The 18,553-nt window shown below is 52.2% G+C and overlaps 1 protein-coding gene across 5 annotated transcripts; it reads right to left on the bottom strand.

Moving 5' to 3' along the window:
* Positions 1-548: 548 nt before the first annotated feature.
* RPAP1 (RNA polymerase II associated protein 1) lies at positions 549-16,975 on the bottom strand. 5 transcript variants are annotated; one of them, XM_060147837.1, is made up of 25 exons: positions 16,907-16,975; positions 15,642-15,899; positions 15,193-15,341; positions 14,821-14,910; positions 14,244-14,364; positions 13,413-13,634; positions 11,978-12,157; positions 10,845-10,960; positions 10,462-10,560; positions 9,259-9,360; positions 8,874-9,041; positions 8,437-8,619; positions 8,176-8,310; positions 7,906-8,076; positions 7,257-7,414; positions 6,663-6,821; positions 6,309-6,510; positions 5,772-5,881; positions 5,294-5,489; positions 4,947-5,099; positions 4,579-4,721; positions 3,233-3,989; positions 1,363-1,539; positions 1,167-1,226; positions 549-1,059 (listed from the first exon to the last, which is right to left on the bottom strand). In XM_060147837.1, the coding sequence occupies exons 2-25, from the start codon at positions 15,820-15,822 to the stop codon at positions 910-912; spliced, it is 4,182 nt and encodes a 1,393-aa protein (XP_060003820.1). In that variant the 5' UTR covers positions 15,823-15,899; positions 16,907-16,975; the 3' UTR covers positions 549-909. The 5 variants fall into 5 exon arrangements, with proteins under 5 accessions (XP_060003820.1, XP_060003801.1, XP_060003794.1 ...); XM_060147818.1 differs by having other exon boundaries at positions 16,777-16,956; XM_060147811.1 differs by lacking the exon at positions 8,874-9,041 and having other exon boundaries at positions 15,642-16,917.
* Positions 16,976-18,553: the final 1,578 nt, after the last annotated feature.

An 18,553-nucleotide genomic window follows, 5' to 3' on the forward strand; every position in this document is an offset into this window, starting at 1 on the left:
CTTGCCTCTTCTGCCATGGGAGAGCTGCCTATGAACCAGGAAGCAGGCCTTCACCAGATACCAAATCTGCCAGCACCTTGATCTTGGACTTCCCAGTCTCTAGAACTGTGAGAAATAAATGTGTGTTGTTCAAAAGCCACCCAGCCTGTGGTATTCTGTGATAGCAGCCCAAACAGATTTAAGATAGACAGCTACTGCACCAGTCTGATTTCCGGCTTCTTCTTGTCTCATGATTGCCGTTGATGGAAATAGGGGACCATAAGGAGACAAGATGCTAACCTCATTTAGCACACCTACACTCCAAGTGGACTGATGAGAGAGTCCTTCTAGAAGCGCCCCCCATTCCCAAGAGCACCGCCCTGGCCTGGCTTCACTCCAGAACTGGGACCCACATTTTTGTTGTCCCAGATGTGGACTCAGTTTTCACCTCCCATTCATGATTCCTCCCCCATGTCTCTCACAGTGGTCCTGATTCCCCCAGAGATAACCCATTCCTCGATACCAATCCTGAACTAGTACATCTGAAATCAGTCCAAATCAAATTCCCAGAAGATAAAAAAATTCTTTATTTCAATGCTCAGCTCCAGTATTCATATACCCTGGCCTGAAGTGGGGAGAGGAAGAGGTGTAGTTAGTATGTCTTGTCCCCAAGAAGGGGTATATAGCTAAGTCACCCCTCACTCCCAGCACAGACCCTCAGAAGCCCCAGATCCTGAGCTCCAGATATCAGGACATAAGGGTAGGCTCACCAATCTCCAAAAAAGCTCAAAGAGCTTGCTCCTAGGAAGGCAAGCCTTCTGCTCTATTGTTTCCTGCACACTCTTAGGACACAAAGCCCTTCTCTCTGGCCAGGCATCTGTTGGTGAACCCCAGGAGAATGTATCCATCTCTTCCTCTGCAGCAGCTATACTAGGTCTCTGAAACCCCATTTTGGAGCACCCCTGAGATCAGTTTCTGGAGGTACTGCTGACGCAGAGGGGGCAACTGGGGATACAGCTCAAAACCCTCTGGAAGGGCAGAATTAGGAAGTTTATAGTGGAGAAGGTGCTGCCGAAGACCCTGCAAAGAAGGAAGAAACTTTATGAAGTGGGTAGTGAGATCCTGTTGAGATCTCTGTTCCCCAAGGCCCTCCATTCTCCCACCCTCCAAGATGTGCCCCGCCCTACCTCATCTGCCAGCAGCCAAGTTTTCTGCAACATGCTCCTGCGGGCAGCCTTTACCTCATCCTAGAGGCAGAAGAGGGAGAGGTGGCACCAGGCCACAGGCCTATCACTCACCTGGCCTGGACCTCACCTCCTCCCCAGCTGGCTCAGTTCAACTGCAGGTTCCTTCCCTCCCTCTGGAGATGGGGACGTAACTTACCAAGCTCTTTGGGTCCTGGCAGAAGATGAAGCTGTTGACATGAGCCACGGCCACAGCATAGAGCACAGGGCACCAGTGTGATTGGAGCGCACCAGTAACCAGAGCCCGGAAGTAGAGCTGAAGGAGGGCCAGGTTGTCTTCAGGAGGCGCTGTGTAGCTCTCCAGGGACACAGGCAACTGTGACAGGGGAAATGAGACAAGCTGAGGGTCAGGGTGGAATGTGTATCACTGGACAACAGGGTGGATGGTTGATGGTCACATGAAACAAACCACGAGGGCAGAGATCCGGTCCTAAACAGACATCCATCACAAGGATCAAGGTTAAAGACTAAAGAGCTCAAAAGCAGCGGAAACTGGGAAACTGAGAAGCAGCTATGAATTTCTACTGCTACTACTACTTGCTTAATCTACTTAAAACTTTCAAAATGTCATGTTCAGCTGCTCAATTCTATTAGCAAACCTTTCAAAAGTTAATGTTCTTTGGAATAGTAATTGTTTCTAAAAAAATTATTCTTAATTCTACGCAGAAATGATTATAAGTTTATGTCCAATGGTGTTTATCACAGTGTTACTTAAAATAGCAAAAAATCAGAAACAACTTTCATGCCCACTAAGGGGTTCTGATAAAATAAACTGGGACACACTTGCACGATGGATTATGATATAATAATAAAAACGTTGATTTCTTAGATTATTTAATGATGTGAGAAATGCTTACTACCTAACATTCAATGAAGAAAACATTATGCAATGATCCCAATTTTATAAAAATATATATGCACAGGGACTTCCCTGGTGATCCAGTGGTTAAGACTTGCACTCCCAATGCAGTGGGCACGGGTTTGATCTCTGGTCAGGGAACTAAGATCCCACATGCTGCGAGGTGCAGCCAAAAAAAAAAAGACTGAAAAAAGGTAAATCAAAATAATTACAACTGGGCAGTGGGATTATGGATAACTGTAAAGTTCTTTTTTTCCCTTAATCTATTCTTTTTCTGGCCACACCACGTGGCATGTGGGATCTTAGTTCCCTGACCAGGGATTGAACCCGGGCCCTTGGCAGTGAGAGCATGGAGTCCTAACCTCTGGAACCCCAGGGAATTCCCTGTAATGTTCTTTTTAATTCTTAAAACTATTTTATATTTTCTTTTTATTTTTTTATACAAAATATACATTTATATCTTACATACATATATTAAAATGTTTGTATTTCAAGCTTACCAAAATAAGTTATAATGAAAATAAAAAAACAAATCTTAAAAAAATTAGTAACTCTTTACAGCTTACAAGTTTAACTCCTTAACCTGTTATCTGAGGCCCTCTAAGACTTTATTAGCTTTGTTTCCAAAAAGTTCCCAAGCTGGTATCTGTCATAGACTCCTTCCTCTTCCCATCTTGTCAATTCCTTCCTGCCTCTGAGCTTTTGCTTATGCTGTTCCACTAGGCACATTCTATCTTTCTCCTTAACAGTCCAAATTCTACCCAATTTTCCATGCCCAGATCAATCCCCACTTCTTCCACAAAGGCTTCTCCTTGTGGGAAGCCCACTTTGATCTTTCCCTTCTCTGAATCCTGACTTAACACCTAGAATCTGAATACCTGAGAACTATGTTGGTTTTAGTACATCTCTTACCTAGACTGTAGCACCTCATGAGCAAGCAGCCGTGCCTTTTTAATAATAAGTACCTACTGTACCTACTGTACGCCAGACACCACAGTAAACCCTTTTCATGTATTCTCTTAATCTCCTCAAAGCCTCCAAGAGGTAAGATAAGGAACCTGAGGTCTACCAAGGCTCCCTGCGGCTCAGGACTGCCTCCAAGGCCCAGGACAGGATGTCCATGGTGGGCCCTGCTGGGCTGAGAAAGTACCTGGGTCAGAGGCAGGCCCAGAGCTCGCAAGGCTCCCACGTGCTCCCCAAAGAGGGCAAGGCGCAAGGTGACGCTGAACCGACGCTGCAGGGGGAGGAGAACCAGGGCCCCAAAGAGGTGGTCCCCAAAAGACACAGCCTCAAAATGCTCCAGGAAGTTGGCATAGAGATCCGGGAAAGACGTCAGGCCAGGAAGTGGGCAATCCAGGTTGAGGTTTGGTAGGACTTCAGGCTGGCAGAGCCGGGCCAGGAGGGCTGCCACCAGACGTTGTATTGGGGTCTCCCGGAACAATTCACTGTCCACCAAGAACACACACATGAGCCGTGCCAGGCGGGCAGCAGGAGGCACAGCCCGGAGGGCCTGGGGGCGCCAGCTCTCCAGGACTAGCACCCACTGCAGGGCCCGCATGGCTGTGCCCACAGTGTCAGCAGGAGGAAGCCCCGAGGGGCTGTCTGAGGCCCGGTGGTAGAGTTGAATCAATGGCAGGAAAGGCCAGTCAGTGGGCAGCAGAGGCTCCTTAGCCACAGGGAGCAGCAGGGCTGGGACTCGCTGGAGCTCCCCTCGGTGCAAGGCTTGAGAGGCTAGCAGGCTGGCTCGGGCCAGTGAGCAGTGGGTCAGGTAGCAGTTGCGGATGCTGGGGAGGTCCTGGCAGGCCTGAGCTAGTAGAGTCCCTCGCCCACACCCAAGGTCCCCGCCGCTCCCTAAGGACAGCCGGTCAGAGAAGTCGGCTGCCTCCGGACCCCCTGATGCTCTTTCCCTGTAACAGAACCCAAAAGCCAAAAATGAGGGCTAGAACCCACAAGGCCATGCCAGCTCTCCAGGGTTTCCCAGAGGCTCCTAGGTCCAATCCCGCTCCTCCCTGTTCCCCTAATAACCTTCCATGTAGTGTGTATAGCAGTTAAGAGGATGCGCACTAGAGCCAGTTACCTAGGTGCAAGTTTACAGAACTTCTCTGTGCCTCAGTTTCCTCAGAGTAAAGTGGGGATAATAATGATAATAATACACACTCTCATGGTACAGGTAAAACAATTAAAATAGAGACAAACGGTTAAGGGAGTACCGGACAAGGAGTAAGCACTGGGTAACACTTAGCTATTATAAGCGTACAGCTAGTTTAGAACCATTTTTCAGCCATACAGTCACAGAAGTCTCATAATAATACTCTAGCATATTATCCTCATCCTCACTTTACTAATGAGGAAATGGAAACTCAGACAGGTTAAGCGTAATCCATGGAAGAAAGAGAAAGAAACCCAGGTCTCCTGGCCCCAAATTCAGGGCTGCTCTGTCAACCACCACAGCAGCCTCTCAAAGCGCTCAGTTGATGCCACCAACCCTGGACTTACGGGAGGAACTCCAGCCGGAACACACAGCTCAGCAGTAGCTCATGGGCGAGGTGCTCGCTTCCGGGCAGCAGCCGGCTCAGCAGGGCCAAGGCCATGCCGTGATAGAGGGCAGCACTGGTGGCTGACACTGGCTGGAGTGTTGCCTGTGGACAGAAAAGGGGGGAAGGGGGAGGAGTAGGCAGAGGCGGTGAGGGGGGACAAAGCAAAGAGAAGTGAGGAAGAGAATATATGCTGATGGGCACAGGGCCTGGGCATGTCTGCAGGCAAGTAGAACTGCACGGCTTGCCAGAAGCAGCACAAGCTCCAGAGAAGCAGGATGGGGATAATGCGGGGGCGGGGACAGAGGGATGGGGGTTGGGGGCACCCACCGCTCTCTGGGCCAGGGTGAGTGCCAGGTGCTGCAGGTGGTACTCATGGCGCAGGGCCCACGCGGAGAAGGGTGTGAGGCGTGGAGCAGCCACAGGAGCCACACACTGGAGGAAGTAGTTCTGCAGTCCTGGGGCAGCCAATACGGCAGCCAGCTGAGGAAAGCAAGCTTCAGATTCACAAGGTGACTTTGATGCCCTCTAGGGCTCCCCAGCTGCCCCTTCCCCAGCTAAACTCAGAGAAATGGGTGCTGGCAGAAGACGCCTCTCTTCCCCAAGGGGCGCCCTTCCCCTTTCTGACTCCTGCCATCTTGGTCCCCTGCCCCCCTAACCAGGCGCCCAGCGCTCACCTGGCCACACAGCCCCTTGTGGATCCAGCCCAGGGTGTTGAAAAGAGAGAGGAGGGCCGTGAGGAATGGGAAGGGGGAGGCTGAGCCAGCCAGACTAAGAGGAGGGTGGCCTCCTGCACAGCCCAGTGACACGAGGCTGGGGAGAGCTTCAGGGGCCGGAGCACAGGACTGTGGGTTGCAGAGAGGGGAGCAGCACCTGGAAGCAGAATGGAGACACTGAGGGGGGCTCTGGCCTGATATGTGCCGGGCTGGAAACAGCTGCTTGGTCTGCAACCAAGGCTAGCGGAAACGTGGCCGTGCAGACAGTGCCCACGTTCCCTGGAGCCCCCAGTCGCTGCCTGCTAGGGATTCAGGTTTCCCTCAGGCTGGGGGGTTCCACCTGGGATGGACCAGGGAGCCAGGCATAGGAGCCCCACAAGGAGCGAAACTGCCGCCTCCCCGCCCCACCCCCGGCTTCACAACCGCACACAGTACACACCCCAGCGAATCCCACAGTCTGCCCAGAGCAGGCTGGCTCAGCAGGGGCAGCAGCAGCTCCTCCGACAGGCGCTCCATGTCCTGAAGCCAATCCCCTGGGCACAAGCCTGGCTGGAAGACCAAGACACTCACTGAGCTGATGGCCCAGGAGCCCCATTCTCCTGGACCCCGTGTACCCAGGTCAAGCCCATGATTCCGAGTGGCCAAGAGTCAGTGTTTAGAAGCTTCTGCCTTCTGCCCCTTCTAGAGGCAGAGGAGACCCTGAGGTTGCCCTGGCACCCACTGTCTAGGGTCTTGAGAGAGCATAAAGGCTCCAGGGAGGCCAAGCTGCTGTTTGGGGTTCTACGGTCCCTACCAACACGACTCCTTGGAAGCTCCACTGGACATGGAGGTGGAAAGAGGAAGAAAGGTAGGAGGGAAAAGGTGGAAATGGGGAGGCAGGGACGGAGAGGTGGAGACAGAGGGAGAACGAGGGTGGAATGCTAAGATGAAGGCAGGGCACCCAGGGCAGCGTGGAAGGCAGGCAGGCAACACTCACCTGCTGGCTCCAGGCCTGGTAGTAAGCGTCCAGGAAGAGCAGGCAGGCAGTGGGCACTGGGCCAAGGGCACTCCACGTCTCAGGTGTGGGCAGCAACTTCAAGGTCTGTCTTAGACAAGGCTCCACGAGAGGCTGGAGCCCAGACACCTGCGTCCAAGTGATTGAGGAAGGAGTGGACGACACACTGGCCTCAGCAGAGTCACTACAGGAGAGCCACAAGGGGCCACCGTGAGGATCTGGCTGCCTGGACTCCCCTCGAAGCTCTGGCCACCCTCTCCCTGTGGAGGAGCACTCCCACCAGTCCCAGAGCTCCCGACAGGATGTCACCGCCAGCGGCTCAGGGCTACAGCCTACCTTCTGGGCTCAGGGGTGGTGCTACCGGCGGCTAGGGTCAGCTGGGTGAGGACGGTGAGCAGTGAGGCTGCCCTCTGCAGAGCCAGGGGCTGCGGGGAGGGGCTGCTGAGCTCCTTCGGCACAGCCTGCAGGGCTCGAATCAGCACAGGGTACAGCTCCCTGGTGAGTGGGGAGAAGGACCGCCCTTCAGTGTGAGAAGGGAGATGGAAACAGAAGACACAAAGCAAGGCCCGGCCCCGGGCATCTGCAGTCTGGCTGAGGAGGAGCAGGAGGGAGGCCAGGGCTGCGGACTCTGGGAAGGTTTCAAGAAGGAAGGCTGGGGGCTGAAGGGAAGGAGGTAGCCCCTCAAGGCTTCCACCACAAGAGGGAATTTAAATCTGATTTCACCAAGATACCAAGCTGGGGTGCACAGAATGTGGTTAACCCAGCTTTGTTCCACTCTCCCCCGGCTAGTCCTGACTCCCAAATTTTCTTCCTTTCTCCCAGAATCACCTCTTTCTCATACTCAGCCTCCCTCCGAGCTTGAACCTTGATCAAGGCCAGAGTGCAGAGCTGGAGGGGTCTGTGAGGGAGCCTACCCTTGTCTCTCCTCACCTGTAAAGGTCACCTCCCTGGCCGTAGGAGGCTGCCACGGCCCACAGACGGAAGGCCTCAGTGCTCAGTGTCTCGGCTTCCTCTGGGGGCAAGGCCAGATCCTGGGGAGCCTCAGCTATGAAGCGGCACAGGCGACTCCGGAGATCAAAGCCACTCAGCTGGGGTTGGGCAGAGAGTCTGGGGATCAGGATCAGCTGGGAGCCTGAAGTTCCAGGCCTCAGGTTCTCTCACTACAGAGACTGGCTCAACTCATCCCTGTTGCGGCCCCTCTGGTGCCAGAGGGTCATGGTTCTGGGCTAGGGTGAAACTATCCCATCCATCCCTCCCTTCCTCTCTCCTTCCATCCTTCTTTTTAGCAAGCACTTGCTGGGCACCTTGGCTATGCCTATTTGTATGTGGCCCTTCTGGCCTGGGTCCAGGGAACAGGGAACCTTCCCTTCCCATAATGAGAGCAGAGCAGGCCTACAGGATACGCTAGGCTCCAGGTGACTAGGTTCCTGCCTGGGGGTTTCTGTTCTGTTTCTAGGCAACTGGAACAGATACGAAGAGAAAGATGGCATGACTGGGCCACCCAGAGTGCAGGGGCTATGCTTAGCCCCCAGCCCAGCCCTGTCTCAAGCCGCCATCCCTTGCCCTGTGTTCTGCTTACCAGCCGGGCAGCAATATTCCTACCAGCCGAGGCCAGGACACGAAGAAGTTTCATGGCAGGAGCACAGGGCACTCTGTGTAGACTGAGGGTAGGCTTCACCCCCATAGGGGACCAGCTGGTGGGCAGGAACTCTTGAATCACAGTCTCTATCAGCCGAGGGCACTCCAGGACCTGTGCAGGCCAGGATGAAAAGGGAGGTAAGGAGGCTGAGGGTCAAGACCAGGCCTGGCTAGGCTCTTTGCCCAGTCCCTGCCTCCTTCTCTTTCTCACCCTTGTGGCTGACTCCAGGGAATGCCGGGCCAGGCGGATGAGCACAGCCAGGATGTCAAGGACCGCAGAAGGTCCTGGGCAGGTCACCTCCAGCAAGTAGCGTAGCCGAGGCAGCAGGTTGGTAGCCAGGAGCCCCTGAGGATCAGAGACACAAACCCACTACCAAATGCAACTGGACCCTAGGCCTTGATGACCCCTCCTGCCCAACATGCGCCAGCCCCGGAGGTCATGGGACAAGTGCAGCTGCCCCAGCACTTTTACCTTGATGACATCATGTCGGGCCAGGTCAGATGGAGGCCGGTTTCCTTCCTCCGGGCTCTTCCTTTTTGCCTTTTCTGCTGGGGGCTCTTCATCCTCATCCTCGTCCTCCTTGTCCTCCTGGCTGGGCATCAGAGGGAACACCAAAGCTCCATGGTACCAAGAGAAGGTGCTATCGAGGAGCTCCTGCCAGAGGAAAGAGTGTGAAGGTGGGAAGAGGAAGAAGGCATCAGGCCAGAAAGCGGGTCCAGAAGTAGAGGGCAAAAGCCACGCACAAAGGACAGAGAGGCAAGGCTCCTAGGCTTTGGGGCCTTTAGAAGGTAGTGACACAGCCACCCCATTCTGTGCTCTGCCTGGCAAAGCATCATCAACGAGGGCAGCCCCAGCAGGAGGCGTAGGGACCCTAATGCCTTGAAGCCTCATTCCTATGCCTGTTGTACCTCATCTCCAGGAGCCACCAGCAGAGCCCGAAGAGCCCGGATAGCAGCTGCGATGACCCCATCCACTCTGTCATCCAGAGAGAAGCGCAGCAGGAAGAGGAAACCAGCATCCAAAAGGAGGCGCAAGACACTGCCCACTAGCCGGTCCCCAAACTCGCCAGCCTGGGCCTTGAGGGCAGGAGGATAAAACATTGCTGAATACGCTGAAGTTACAGTCTCTGTCCTAAACCCTTTACTTGTCCAGCTAGGACCCTGGGTTTATCCTGTTCTCAGTGTGACCCACACACAGCTCGTGTATGGGCCAGTGAGTCAGAGTGAAACAGGCAGGAGGTGGGAAAGTCTAAGGGGAGGGGGGCGGGCAGGATGAGGCCAACAGTCCACTCACCCTGCCGATGACCTGGGCCAACACATGCAGCGCTAGTGCTCTCTGCTGGGACACCTGGCTGCGCGTCAGGTGGAACAGCTCCTGAAGGGAGTACCCTGCTCTCTGGAGCAGGGACAAGAAGTCAGAAGGAGCCAAGACACAGGACAGCACCCACCAACAAATACATGGCAACCCCTATCTGCCATGCACTGAGTCAGGTGCCAAGGTGAAGACAAAGAAAAGTAAGTGATGTCTCTTGCCTCTGCTCTCCGTGGACCCTCAAACTGGTAAAGAAAATAAGACTGGCGTACAAGTAACCATAGCATAAGGCAGTTTGGGAGGAATGTAGTAATCGGTGTTTAATTTGCAACCAGAGAACAGGAGACAGAGAGAAGGGGCACCTGGAAAAGTGCTGTGGTCTCAGTGGGTGGGTAGAGCTCTGATGGCCTGGCATGGAGCAGAGGGGAAAAGCGTTCCCTGGAGAGGGCTTCAGGAACTGAGCCCTGGAGGTCCTTGAGCACAGCGGGTACGTGGGGAGGAGGCAACAGAATGTGCAGCAGAAGTGAGGGATGCAGAGCTGTGGGGTCAGCAGGGACAGATGGTGGAAGGCTGTTCTGTCGTGCTGAGGAGCCAAGACCTTATTCTGGGAGAATTCCCTGAGCGAGGAAACTTTCTGAGGCAAGGGACAGCCTGAGCTGGGCCAGGGGAAATCACTACGGCAGACCCGTTGGGGAGCAAGCGAACGGCAAGACGGAATGAGTGGAACATGGTGACTGAACAGACCAGAGGGATCAAGGCTCTGATCGAGGAAGCACTGTAGGGAGGTGACAAACAGAATTGGCAAGTTCTGGCGACTGACTGGAATGTGAGGGAACAAGGAGAAAGATTTCAAGCCTAAGAACTGAAAGGACAGGGACTTCCCTGGTGGTCCAATGGTTAAGACTCTGCGCTCCCAATGCAGGGGGCCCGGGTTCGATCCCTGGTCAGGGAACTAGATCCCCCATGCGGCAATGAAGATCCCACATGCCACAAGGAAGACCGGTGTAGCCAAACAAATAAACTAATAAATAAATATTTTTAAAAAAACCTGAAAAGACAGTAAGGCCGTGAACTGGAATAGGGTGCACAGAAGGGCCAAGGCAGCTGAGCAGCAGTCCTTCTCCACATGGTTGTTAAAAGCACTTGCTGAGAGCTGCCCAGTACTCCCTGGACCCCACGCCTCACCTCCGCCTCCTCTCCATGGTGGTGTAGGCCCAGATGGGTGGGAAGGTCCACGCTGGGGGCCAGCAGCTCTCCCTGAAGGCTGAATCGGGCCTGCATCCTCTAATGGGTACAGAAAGAGAACTATGGGCTGGGGGCACCAGCAACTTCCCCACAGCCATTCCTCACCTGTAATCCCAGGCCTCTCAGGACGTAGGGCCTGACTACCTCTGACCAGAAGTGGGGCTCCTCTGGCCTTAGAGACCAGGCAGGAAGAGGGGGGTGAGCACTAGGAGAGATGTTTCTCCAGCTTGGGGGAAGAGAAAAGCCTAAGTTCTGGGTGCAAGACAGCAGCCCCACTCACTGCCACCCCACCTTGCCCTTGTAGGCCAGCTGGCTCTCCTCACCTCCTGAGTCTGCTGCCGTCGGAGTGGAGGCAGGTCTCGGGTCCAGTGGAGCTTCTCCAGCTCAATGGTGTCCATGTGCAGCCATTCTTTCTGGGGAGTCACGGGCAGTGCCAGAGCTGGGGAGATGGAAGCAGAGTAGTATTCCCTAAGGGGCTCAGCTCACTGATCCACTGGGGTCCCAGCCATCATCCAGAAGCTGCCACATCCACCTCTGCCCAAGGGTCTGGCAGCCTCTGCCTAGAGCTCTGACTAATGGCACAGCCCAGGGGCTGGAATGCCTGATATGGCAGAACACACCCCGTCCTGGGCTCTAGCCCCTTTCTGACCCCAAAGATTTGTTGGGAGAGGAAAGAGGAAGCGGAAGAGATAAGGAAGAGAAGAGAGAGGAAGCAGAGGAGGAAGGCAGGACCACATACAGCAGGGAAACCACAGTTCTCCACTCTCTAGTACCGACCTTCTAAAGGAGCAGGGGAGTGGAGACAATGAGGAGGGGGCAGCTATACTTCAGCAGAGCAAGATACAGAAACACACACCTGCAATATCCTCCTCCTTCCTCACCCCCACCACCCCCATCCAACCTGCTCAACTGGCCTAGAGTTCATCCAGGGGCAGGAGGTTCCTGGCTCTCCTAATTCAATTCTTCTTTTGTTAATCACTAATAAAATCATCCAGTTCCTGGAAGATGAGTGCTCCCACTGGCCTCTCTGCTTCAGGTCTGGCATGTTCACAAGACCTGCGTCAGACCCTTCCTCTCCCACCACCCTGCCATTATCCTCCCAACACTGAGAGCAGAGGCAGAAAGAACTGTGGGATGGATGGAGCCAGAGCTGGGGCAGCTACTGCAAAGGCAGGGGGCAGATGGTCTGGAGGGGGAGGGGGCCATTCAGCCATCACATTGTGCTGTTTCTTACCAGGGAAGGGAGAGAAGGAGCAGTAACAGGACAGGAAAACAGGAAGCACATGCAGGAAGAATATATGCATCAGCAAATGAAGATTGACTTCAAGCCAATAATGAAGATTAACGTTAGATGTTCAAGGACAGAGAAGATTCTCTCTCTTCCCATCTGCCAGGCCTAGGAGAAGGAATACTTCCCTCTACTTTTATTCCCCAGAAGTCCCCTCCTCCTCCAAACCTGGGGCTCCTGGCTCCAGCTTATCTTCCTGCCTGGGCTCACTGGCAGAAGTTGGCATGATGGGCTCCTCTCCAGTGACCTCAGCAGAGCGACCTCCTGGCCTCTGCTCCCCCGTGGCCTTCTCTTCTGCCTGCTCACAGGTGCGGCTGTGAGATCTCAAGAAGGCAACCAAGCTGGGATCTAGAAGAGAGCATAGAGGGGAGAATGGGTGGGGGCAGATCCTCCCCAGCCTCCATACACCTGAAGTCTGCTTAATACTGCCTGTCTGTGGGCGCCAAGGCCAAGACAAGCCACTTCCCAGCCCTGGCCTAAGCCCTGGGGCTCTCTTGTAGCCTCGATGACCCATATCTGTCACTGGGACCTGCCTGCCCGCCTATCCCTCCACCCTTCACAGTCCCCTGGTCCAGGCCAGTCTGCCCATCCCTGTGCTTGGCTTCAGGTCAGAGGCCCAAAGTAAGTGGCTGTGGAATAAATGAATCAATGTTGACGAGGGCCAAAAAGAAGGCATTTAGGGGAATAGTTTCTCACTTTCAACTATTTTATTTATTTATTTATGCACAAATATTCACTAAAAACCTAATATATGGGGACTTCCCTGGTGGTGCAGTGGTTAAAACTCTACCTGCCAATGCAGGGGACACAGTTTCAAGCCCTGGTCTGGGAAGATCCCACATGCTGCGGAGCAACTAAGCCCGTGTGCCACAACTACTGAGCCTGCGCTCTAGAGCCCACAAGCCACAACTACTGAGCCCGTGTGCCACAACTACTGAAATCTGCGCGCCTAGAGCCCATGCTCTGCAACAAGAGAAGCCGCTGCAATAAGAAGCCCGCGCACCACAACAAAGAGTGGTGCCCCGACTTGCTGCAACTAGAGAAAGCCCGTGTGCAACAATGAAGACCCAGAGCAGCAAAAAAAAAAAAAAGAAAACAAAACTAATATATGGTATGCTCTATATAAGTGCTAGATACATAGTTTGGAACAGATTGACTTGGCACTATTGTTTTGGTGAACAGAAACTAGGAGGGAGGTGTAGTATAGCACAGCATCACATAATAGAGCACCCTGTAGTTGTACTAGAGTACAGCCAAAATAGTGTATACTACACTACAGTAGTACAGTATACATGGTATAATGGTTAAGAACACAGCCCATGAGACCAGGTAGAACTGGGTTTATATCTCATTGGTGTTCATTAACAGGATGTGGTACCAGGCTGTGTGACCTGAGGGAGAATTTCTTAGTTTTGAGCCTCAGTTTTTTTTGTTTTTATCTTTTCATAAATAAATGAGGTTAGTACCTCCGACCTCACAGGAACAGTTTGAGGACAAAATGAAATGTGTTAAAGTACTCTGCCTGGCACTCACAGTGAGCCTTCCTCAATAAATGACAGTCCCTTCCTAGCCCGGTCTTGGCAGGAAAGGCTGGTACCCGTACCAAGCTGAGCCAGTAACCGCTGCTGTTCCTGCAGGATCTCCTCCGGAGCCATGGCTTGCAGTCTCGCTACGTTCTCTTCATGGATGGTCTGGGCTTCCTGCTCAGCCTCCTGGCTTTTGAGCCCCTTCCCTGTAACCAGATGGGGTCCCTGGAAGCTGTAGCTGTTCCATGGAAGCTGGCTGCCCTGCTCCCTAGGTGTGAGTGCCTCACAGGTTGCAGCACCTGGAAGAAGGATACGATCAGTTTCATTGTCTCACCCCAACTGGGCCTTCTGTCCCTCTTCTCTAATCCCATTAGCTCTGGAGACAGATGGAAGCCCCAGAGTTTTCCCAGGCAAAGAGTGGAGACCCCCCTGGGTTTGGCACAAGACTCCAGGGCATCCTGGGGCTGGGTTGGGGTGATGACCTCTCTACTCATTTTTCCCCTTGGACTTAGAAGTTTCCCTCAGAAACATCCCACTTTCTGACTCTTCTCTTGGATGTCTAGGCAGCCGTCTGCCTCCAGGGGCCTGCCCCCAGCTCTTCTGCTAGTAATTTGCACCATTAAAAGAATCTTGGCCTACGTCTTTATTTTACAGTCTCTACCAGACACTTCTATCCCCTTCCTTTCTCCTACAGTCAAGTAACGCCCTGCCTTCTCCCTGCACCTAAGACCCAGATGTGGACCCAAGCTGCCCAAACTCAATAGTCTAAGTGGAGATATCGGATGGCTCCTCTTTAGATGGCCCAAATGCACTTCAGATTTGAGGCAGGGAAGATGTATATCCAAAGATGACTCTACAAATGTGTATTACAAAAAGGCTGAGCCCAAACCTCTTCAAACCCTGCTCACCCTCTGGTGGGTGCAAGGTAGATGCAACTTCTCCAACTGGTGGGACCTTGGCTTCAGATGCTCTCCTTGCTGCAATTTCCTGGGCAAAGATACTTCTCTTACCAGATGTTGCTGGCTTCCCCTATGGGGCAAAAAGAAAACCCAGGTGACTGATGCTCATTACCCCATTCTCTTCTCAACCTCTTTATACCAAGGTCGCTGGAACAAAGAGAGATACAAGAGACTTGCTTAATCTCCAAGGGTCACAACCCTAGTCCTCAGAGAAAGCAGGGCTCTACAGAAGCATAGGTTTTGAAGTCTGACAGACTTGGGTTGGATTTCTGGCTCTTCTATCTATTAGATGTGTGGTGTTGCAAAAGTTATCAGTTTCCTTATCTGAAAAATAGAGATAATGATACCTATATTACATGGCTGTTATAAGGATCAAATGAAGTAATGCATATAAAGTGCTTAGTGTGGTGCTGTTTTAACAATGGAATTGCTTATCATTATTAAGATTATCTACCTGGGGAATATGTACTATGATGCTCACAAGACTGTCCTCCCCTAAACACCATGTGAGGTCACAGCTGCCTACCTGTCTCCCCTGTGAGTGATGGAATACAGGAGGGAAAGCAACGCCACAGGGCACAGGCAGATTCACAGCCACTGAACTTGTATCTCGTTCCTGCAGCAACAAAGTACAAAGCAGTGAAGATACAGAGATTTCCCCAGGCTGGACCCTATCCTACTAGCCTCAGTTCTATATGACTAGAACCTCACCCTAAGGAGTCATGAACCCATCTTGCTTCTTAAGTCATAGTGATTCTAAACCAGCCCCCAACCTGACTGCACGGGGATAAAGTCCCATCTTTCTGAATCACTCTCTGCTCAATAAGGCTCACCACCCACACGCAACATCCTTTCTGCCCTTGGATGCCTTGCCCCACTCAACCAGGGTGAGACGCACAATAATCTTAGTCAAGACAGCAGTGATGTGCTTATCATGCCTGTTCAGCCTCTCTTCAGGGTCCTCATGTTCAGGCAGGGGATGGCCGGGGCTGGGCCTGGCTCTCTTTGGGGGAGCAGGAACCAAAGCTGGGGGCAAATCTGGGAGATCTGAGAAAGAAAAAAACCCAGATGTGAGGTTACTCATATCTTCCCAGGAAGAGACTGAGGGCTAGGGGAAAGCCAAAGAAAGAAAGGCAGCTGCTGTGCAGCGCTGGCTCAAGCTGTGTCACCTTGGGCAAGGTATTTAACCTCTTTGATGCTCCGTTTCTTCATATGTAAAATGGGGCTGCAGCAACAGAGGTTACACAGTTCTGAAATAATGATGGGGAATCCAGCCACATCAGGAAGAGGGAGAGACCCTGAAGTTGTACCGCTCTCCTTTTCAACCTCATACCCACAGCCACTCACTGTCCAGCATCACCACATCCCGATGATCCTGCAGAGGAGGCCTGTCCGGGTTAGCATCACCACCACTCCTACTTCCTTTCTTCACCAGTTGTACTGCTGGGGCTGCACCAGCTGCAAGAAACTGACTCTGGAAGCGCAGCAGGTCCACCTCGGACTCCCCTGGCTTTGGTCTCGACAGCATCTTGACACTCCAGCTGCCTCCCTTGTGGGACTCTTTCCAGCACTGCTTCAGTGTAGGGAATTCACTCTCATTCACTCCTAGAAGCAGTAAAGATGTTGAGCCCTCTGCAACTGAACCCTGATTCTCTTTATTTATTTATTTATTTTTTGAAGTACGCGGGCCTCTCACTGTTGTGGCGTCTCCCGTTGCGGAGCACAGGCTCCGGACGCACAGGCTCAGTGGCCATGGCTCACGGGCCCAGCCGCTCCGCGGCATGTGGGATCCTCCCGGACCGGGGCACGAACCCGTGTCCCCTGCATCGGCAGGCGGACTCTCAACCACTGCGCCACCAGGGAAGCCCTCTGATTCTCTTTTTTGTGCATCAGAAAAGGCTCCTTTTCCCTGGGTTCGGTGGACTCATTCCTCCCCATTCATACCTTATTGCCATTCCCTCCTTACTTAGCTCTCCCTGATGTCAATAGCCCAGCAACAATATTTACTGCCATCTTAGATTGTTTACAATCTGTGGATGATAAAAACTTTCAAGAACAACCATAGGGGACCTAAGGAAAATGTCATTAGGAGCCAGGCGGATAAATGTGTCATACCGGGGAGTGGTGATTCGGTATCATACTGGTGGGAACATGCCTGGCCGAAAAGTATTCAAATTATTAAAAACCTTGGGCTATAAAAGATCAATATATAAAAATCATTTGTATTTCTATACAGTATTACAGAACAAGCAGAAAACGAAATTAAGAAAACAATTCTATTTACAATAGCATCGAAAAGAATAAAATACTTAGGAATAAATTTCACCAAAGCAGTTCAAGACATATTCTGTCGGGCCCCACAACGGCCCCTAGGGCTCTACGGTCGCGGGCGCTCCTGGGCCACCCGCGTCAACAAAGAAAAATCACGGAGTCTTAGCCTATGCTGCCCGCGGATGGAGGGCCGTTCCCAGGATCTCCGCACCGACGAGGCCGCGGCCGCTCCTGGCCAGATCAAAGACACTGGGGCAGACTCCGACAAAGAACTGGATACCCTGTACCAGAGCCCTCCGCCGCGATCTCCTGTAGTCCGTCCCGCTAGCCCAGCCACCTACTTGGCCTTGTACCACCTGGACGCCGCCATCTTGCCCAGCTGGGGCCGGGCTTCCGCCGCCACCAGTTCTGAGCTTCCGCCCCGCAGCCCGGCCCCGCCTCTTCAGGTCCTGGCTCCGCCCACTCCTGGGAGGGGTTTGCCCTTTTGGTGTTCAGGAGTCGTGAGCCTGAAGGTATTACGCTTGCCGCGTCCCACCGCAGCGCGGAAGCTCTGGGCGGACACTCTGTACACATACAACACCCGTGACAGAGGCAAAGGGTTCCTCAGACGCCGTTCCGCACTCACCAGCCCGGATTACCACATCCTACACTCCCAAGCTCAGGGACAGCACATAGAAACCTGCATAGACTCGACTATGTGATTATGGGCGAGCAAGAAGATAACCAGGAAAAAGGAAAGGTGAGCCCAAGGAAAGAAACACTGCAGGAATGGTGATAATGAGGAGAGGAGAAAACAGCCTCATTGCCTGCAAGGTGATTCACTTCTTGAGCATCCTGCCTTTGTTCGTGCCAATGTCTCTTTTTCCTTCCATCCCACCCCAGTCTTTTTCTTCCTTTAAGGCCTGGTTGGAATCAGCTCTAAACTTTTGCCAACTGGGCCTACTCACTGAACTTTCCTTGGAATCTTCCATCTGCACCACTTGTGTGCCATGTTGGGAACATACTGCCCACGATCAACTGTCTCCAGTTACCTTTTCATAAGTACGTACCCTGTTCCGTTGTATAGACTGTGAGTTCCTTGGGGGCATCAGGCCTTCTTTTTTGCATCCGTAATGCTCAGCACCCAACATATTGCCATGAACATAGGACCTCAGTAAATCATTGCTTGATTGAAGGCTGTCTTATGGCAGCCAGTGTTAGTCCAGGAGTTCTCAAGCTTTAGCAGGCATCAGAAACACCTGGAGGGCTTGTTAAACCAGATTTCTGGGCCTCACCTGAGTTTCTGATAAAGTAGGTCTCCAATAGGACCCAAGAATTTGCATTTCTAACAACTTTCTAAGTATTCTACAGAATCCTTCTTTAGTTCTCTTGGTTTCAAGTGCAGCAGTAAATTTCAGCCACTAGGATTTAGCCAACCTTGGGGGTCCAAATTGTACTGACTGTTCAGAAGTTATGGTGAATGAGGGAGGGAAATTGGATCCAAAAATGCAGGAAGAATGAATGTAGAAAATCACTGTTTGCAACCACTAATCAAACAATCGCTCCAGACAGTAATCATCAATAACTGATAAAGCTATTAGGTAAAAGGTTGATGAGAACTTAGTATGGATCAGGTGGTCAACTTTTTAACCTACTGATGAATCTTAACATCACTAAAAGTGGGGCCACTGGACATAATGTGCCCCCTGATATGATGCCACTGAAAGTACAAAACATGTTCTAGGAAGCCTTCATGCCAAAAAATTGAAGCTGAATCTAGTCAGTCATCTAGATCTAACTATCATCTCTAACTACATTAAGAGGCTATCAATTAAACACGTCATCCTTGTTTGTATCCTGATTCAAACAAACTTATAAAATGACGTTTTTTGAGACTGTTTGGGAAAACTGAACACAAACTGAGTTTTATATGATATTAAGTATTTTTAAAAGATTTTATTGTGTATGGGGAGTTCCCTGGTGGTCTAGTGGTTAGAATTCGGTGCTTT

Source organism: Lagenorhynchus albirostris, chromosome 1 (assembly GCF_949774975.1).
Source record: "Lagenorhynchus albirostris chromosome 1, mLagAlb1.1, whole genome shotgun sequence".
Lineage (NCBI taxonomy): Eukaryota > Metazoa > Chordata > Mammalia > Artiodactyla > Delphinidae > Lagenorhynchus > Lagenorhynchus albirostris.